Here is a 5443-nt window from a genome sequence, read left to right as displayed (position 1 = left end):
CATAGTTATGAAGTCCTGAATTGTAGTGACTGGATGTGACAATTGCCTAAGGGCACTTGGCATGCTGTGTAGCAGTGCCTCCTGCTGAGTACATGCATACCTTTCCTCTGCATCCTCAGCAGATGTTACCATTCATCATTACAGTGAGGGAAGGGAATCTGAGATATATCCAAAGAAAATATTTTAATGGTACAAACTAAGCTGAGATGTCTATTCCAGTAGATCACCCACACTGCCAACATATCAAGTCAGATTCAACTGTTGAAGTTTTAGATGTATATTCGTAATATATACAGCATTTATTGCATTCAATATTAGATACAATTAGGTTCTAAGAGTAAATCGGATGAGTTGGCAAATGTATATTCTCTGATACATGTACTTGGAACTTTGCCAGAAGTAGCCTGGTAACCACTCTTCCCGGGCTGGCTTGGTGTGTTATCTCAGCCCCACTGTCCTACCAAGCGTAGGGCCTTTTCTGACAGTCTATCTTTTCAGCTAGCCTTTCTTATTACTGGCCCTTCTGATTACCGCTGCCCTGTAGTAATTGAAACCAAAACTGTAAAAATTTACTGGTGTGTACTAATCAATCTGGGTTGGTGGACAACCCTCCTAGCAAGGTAGGGATATGGGAGCTTGCAATGGTATAGTATGGAATATATATTAGACAGTGTTGGCTTCAGGGCAGTGTTTTATTAAGGCCATTGTCATCACTAATTAAGGCACAGCATTGACAGTTTGCTGCAAGTCTAGTGTAGCCACTGGTTTTAGTCAGCAGTAGTAAAAGGTTGATTTTCAAGAACTGTCTTGCAAGATGTGAAGTGGTGAAATAACTCAAAACATCTGGACCAAATAACCTGGATGAACCACAGAGAGATTACTGCACAGAGACTTTGGCCCCACTGTACATGTCAACTTTTGCAATGTCAGGATGGTAACAGCTTTTATTTTTCTGTCATTTAAAAAAGTACTTTATACTCATACTAAGGTTTTTCCTGATTTTGGCAAACTCCTCCACAACAGCTCCATAGAACTAGTAGATACCTCAGTGTGAGTACCCGATACCTTCAGCACATGTTTAAAACCAGGCTGTTGAGCTCCCAAAATTGGGAGGTCAGGGTTCTGGTGTCAAGTTTGCAGTTGAAGCAGTTATATATTATACAATACATCCACAAATGTAGTAATACATTGGAAATGCACAATCTGCGGTGGATGTCTCAAGGTCTCCACAGAAATTGCAAAAATAAGTCAACACAAACATTCAGATTTAGAGTATTTATAGCTCAAGGCTTTCATCTCCTGCTTGTTGGCACGTAGGGCATCAAATGTCTTGGCTGTTGCTGTGGCAGGGTTTGTTTACAGGGAGGGGCTGCTAGCCCTGGGACCAATGTTCTTATCCAGCACACACATCGGGTCATACCACTGTTTTTGTCAACAGGTTTGCTGCAGGGCTCAAAATTCATTTTTTGAAATACTGTAAGTACACTGGTGCATGCAACCTTAAAATCTAGGAGCATAGAAAAAATGCATATAAACCACAGAAAAAAGGTAAAGTACAATGTAGAGTATGCACTGGTGCACCCACTGTCAATAATTAGGAGCACAGCTCCAATAAGCATATTCACCCAGTGTTTGAACCCTGAACTTCCACATGTATAGTTGGTAATTTTCAACACTTCCCGCAAGCATGAGGACTGGTATACAAATGAGTGCAAAGTCAGCAGGTTTTATGTTTACATGTACTTGTATTGGTAAACAGTGACTGAGAATGCCCTGATTACATATCATGGTCACACCTGTCTTGTATAAATATAAGGTTGAGGTTTGCAAGGACCACCCAAAGGATGAGACATTGACATTTTTTATTGAGGTTTACACCTTTACCACAAAAACTGAGAAGATGATGACAACATTCAAAATGGACCCACAGTACACAAACTTTGGACTTGGCCTGAATTTCATTATAATTTATACTGGGATTTAATATACGTCTATTGATTGCAATTATTTTGTTAAACCGTGAAGAACTGACTAAAAATTGCAATCGACATGACCATTACTATGTTACTTGACTAGAACCTTATGTTTCTTCTATATCTTGAATTAGATCAGTATACTGTACAATGTATGCATGTGTCCAGCCTCTGTATACAGGAGCCTCAGTCACAATCCAACACTTTGTGTATGCTGTACAGTATTCGTGTATGTAAACAAGATATGACATGAAGGCAAGATGCTATGCTTAAATGTTTTACTACATGTATGTATCATTTTCCTCCTTATGGTGTCAAATATTCTCAGGAAAAGCATGGGTTGAATTTGGAATTATAACTCTTACTTAGATTAGTCATTAAACAATTGATGTAAACAAATCCAAGTAGAGTCTATTTGCAAAGTACACCTCATCTAATTGATAGGTATTTTAGTTAAAATCAGTATCCAATCTGAAAACAAAGGATTATCTGGAATAGAATTGTTGTACATGTGTGGCTATTCAATTGGCTCCGGCTCCCCTACCTCAACTTTATTTAGGCCTAGAAAAAAATGTTGTGTTTCCTGTTTCCTGACTAACCCTAAAAAAACTGCCGACCCTAGCCCCCTTTTTTTGGTTGACCCCTGCAAGGGACATGAATTTTTTTAGCTAATTGACCTTTTCTAGCTCCATGATCTGACACCTGAGCAATAAAAAATTGGTTTTCCAACATTGACATTGAAAATATGCAAGTTTTACTTTCTTAAACTGTATTGTATAAGTTCAATCACCAGAAATTGCCAAAGTTGAGTAAAAAAAAGGAAGACAAAAAAAAGACAATCCCTACCTACCCACCCTAAGTTTTTCAGGCCTTAGTTAGTGATAGATAATTAGTCCTCTTCCATTATGGCTACATTCTGTCAACTACAATTAGTATGGTTACAGCCAGCAATGTTTTGTCCAGCTATCAAAATGGATACAATTGTCTGTTTGGTATTATAGCTTTTGCATATTAACAGCCTCATTATAAGTGTAGCCTTGACCTTCATGTAGAAATGTGCTAACAATAGACCATGACAAGTGCTTGCTTGCAACTTGATATTTAGATATATTCAACCAAGGTCATATAAAGGGTACTATGAGGACATCACTGTACATATTACATGACCTGACATTGCACAAGATGGTCACATGCCACTTTGTTTCATTCTCAGATGAGAAAGCTTGGCTTTGATAGTTGTTCTACCATCTGGAGCTACATGTATATCATGAGTATATGTAAAAAATATATTTTGAGGCAACATATCTGAATGCTACTAGTAGAGAAAACAATACATCTATAGAGAAAACAAAACTTAACACAATAGGTAACAGCAGGTCATTCATTGATTATTTATCAGAAGAAAGAGGGAAAAGAAATGAATGTACTTTGCTGTCATCTCCCCTATTACATGAATGGTTGAACCCAGAGCGCTTCTATTGTCCTTCACATTCTATGTCAGTGATCACACTAACTCCAGAGTGGTATTACTGTATCAACATCTACAAATTTGACATACTCAGGAATTTCTCTTCTCGTCTTGCAGAGTTCTGGCTTTGTGTCGCCAATCCGCAAAATGTTCTCCAAGAGCGAGCGAGGCAGCGATAAGAAACCGTCCATCGTGAGACACCGACGCCCTCTCCATGCGGTTGTCCTTGAGCCTCCTGAATACCTCATCGACCCAGAACTACTCGTAGAGGACTATATTGAAAAAGAAGTCAAGGTAAGGTCTGGAATGTGTTGTGTTAAGCTGATTGTAATGTAATTGGAACATGATGCACAATGTTGCAGTATGATTTAAGATAACAAAACACACAAAATATGAACAAAACTTTGTTCCTTATATGCAAAATTCGTTGAGCGATCTGTGAAATTGTGGTTGCTCTTAATTGTCTAATGAAAAATGGGTGTTATATGAAGCAGGAATTTTTTTGGAAGACGGAAAAAGCTATTTATCGTTGCAAGTCCTTCCTATAGTGTAGGACATGTACTTGGGACTGAACACCATCTGTCTAATGTTAAAGGACAATTACATGCACTGTTGTATGGTTTCACCATGGGCAAACTTTTTGGTATTATAGCAGCTTATTACAGGGTATAATATTTCTGTCCAGAAATAATTAGAACAATTATATTGCAGAAAAATCTGTCAACATTAAAATTCCACTTTCTGTGGTTTTGATATTGAGTTTGACCTAACCGCAGCACTTTATTTATTAGTAAATATATACTTAAGTTCACACAATGCTGGATATTGAACCCCATTTATCCATAAATCTATGTATATATACATTGTCTGACAGGATGAGGAAATAGGAAATACAAAGATGTGTATTTTGTACAAAAGCAATGTCAGAAGATTTATAACTGTAACATGTACCATGTTGGGCCTTTGTGTTGCCTGTACCCGGGTCAAAGAGAGAACAATTTATTGATCCACTGCCCACATCTGTCAGGCTTGTTTCCCTCAGTTGCGTGCATACAATATTTTTTCAACACTTGAATCACCTTTGTGAGGTGCTTTTCTCTACATAATTCATGTCATTTCTCATGAATATGAAGGTAAAAGTACTATTGTTCATGATTCTAAAAAAGATAAAGAGAACTAGATACGTGTGATTTGTGTGGCTCTCCAATGTTTTTGCAATGGTGGTTAGGGAATTGTTGTGGAAAATGATATATTGACTTTTGTTACAATGTAACTACATGGAATTGTTGAAACAAAAATTTTGGAAATGTATTAAATTAAGTAACAATATTCATTAAAACCAGGTAAAAACCATTGTAACTTTTCCTGGCTTAATGAATGAATGAAAGATAGCAGTTTTCCCTCAAAATGTCAACCAAGTAAAGATATGCAGATTATCTATAATTATAAATCATTATTTTGATTCTCCTTCTTTCCACAGTACTTAGGAGCAATACCCAATGTACCTCAGGGTCTGGACCTGACCAACAGGACAGAAGTCTTAAGAATAGTGGATGATGGGAAGGTGAGTGTCTGCAGAGTGAAGAACAGAATGAGTTTGGGGAAATTATCTAATAAGTTTACATTGTATAATCAATCATTTTTATATGGTTCCTGTTCCCTATGTATAAAACAGCTTAAATATTAGACTTATAATTTGCAATACATTTTATCTGTTTATTACTCCCTGGTACAGAAATACTATTTTGTGGGTTTGTTAATCTGTTTGTTCTAGACAGAGTAGGTTGACTGCACATGGGTGGGGGAAGATTGACAGGCAGAATGACTCAGACATAGGAAATGAGATGAATTTGAAGACCACCAAAACTGAAAATACTTCCCATACGTCTGAAATCTCTGATTTGTTTTACAGAGAAGGGGTTTGTTACCCTGGACGTTACACATAGAACACGATGCCATCATGAGTCTATCCGCCAACAACGTGAAGCTGCTGCGCCGAGAC

General features: G+C 37.5%; 1 protein-coding gene across 1 annotated transcript in view; it reads left to right on the top strand.

Moving 5' to 3' along the window:
- The window catches only part of LOC109480771 (cerebral cavernous malformations 2 protein-like), a 16372-nt gene that overhangs the window by 2275 nt on the left and 8654 nt on the right, over positions 1–5443 (top strand). Inside the window, exons 2-3 of the mRNA XM_019783070.1 lie at positions 3559–3735; positions 4922–5005. Coding sequence (XP_019638629.1) covers positions 3559–3735; positions 4922–5005 — 261 coding nt within the window. The remainder of the gene's footprint in view (positions 1–3558; positions 3736–4921; positions 5006–5443) is intronic.

This window comes from Branchiostoma belcheri, unplaced genomic scaffold (assembly GCF_001625305.1).
Source record: "Branchiostoma belcheri isolate BF01 breed outbred unplaced genomic scaffold, Haploidv18h27 scaffold52, whole genome shotgun sequence".
Lineage (NCBI taxonomy): Eukaryota > Metazoa > Chordata > Leptocardii > Amphioxiformes > Branchiostomatidae > Branchiostoma > Branchiostoma belcheri.
Note: the sequence above shows the minus strand (reverse complement) of the source record. Positions and strands in the feature narration are given on the sequence as shown.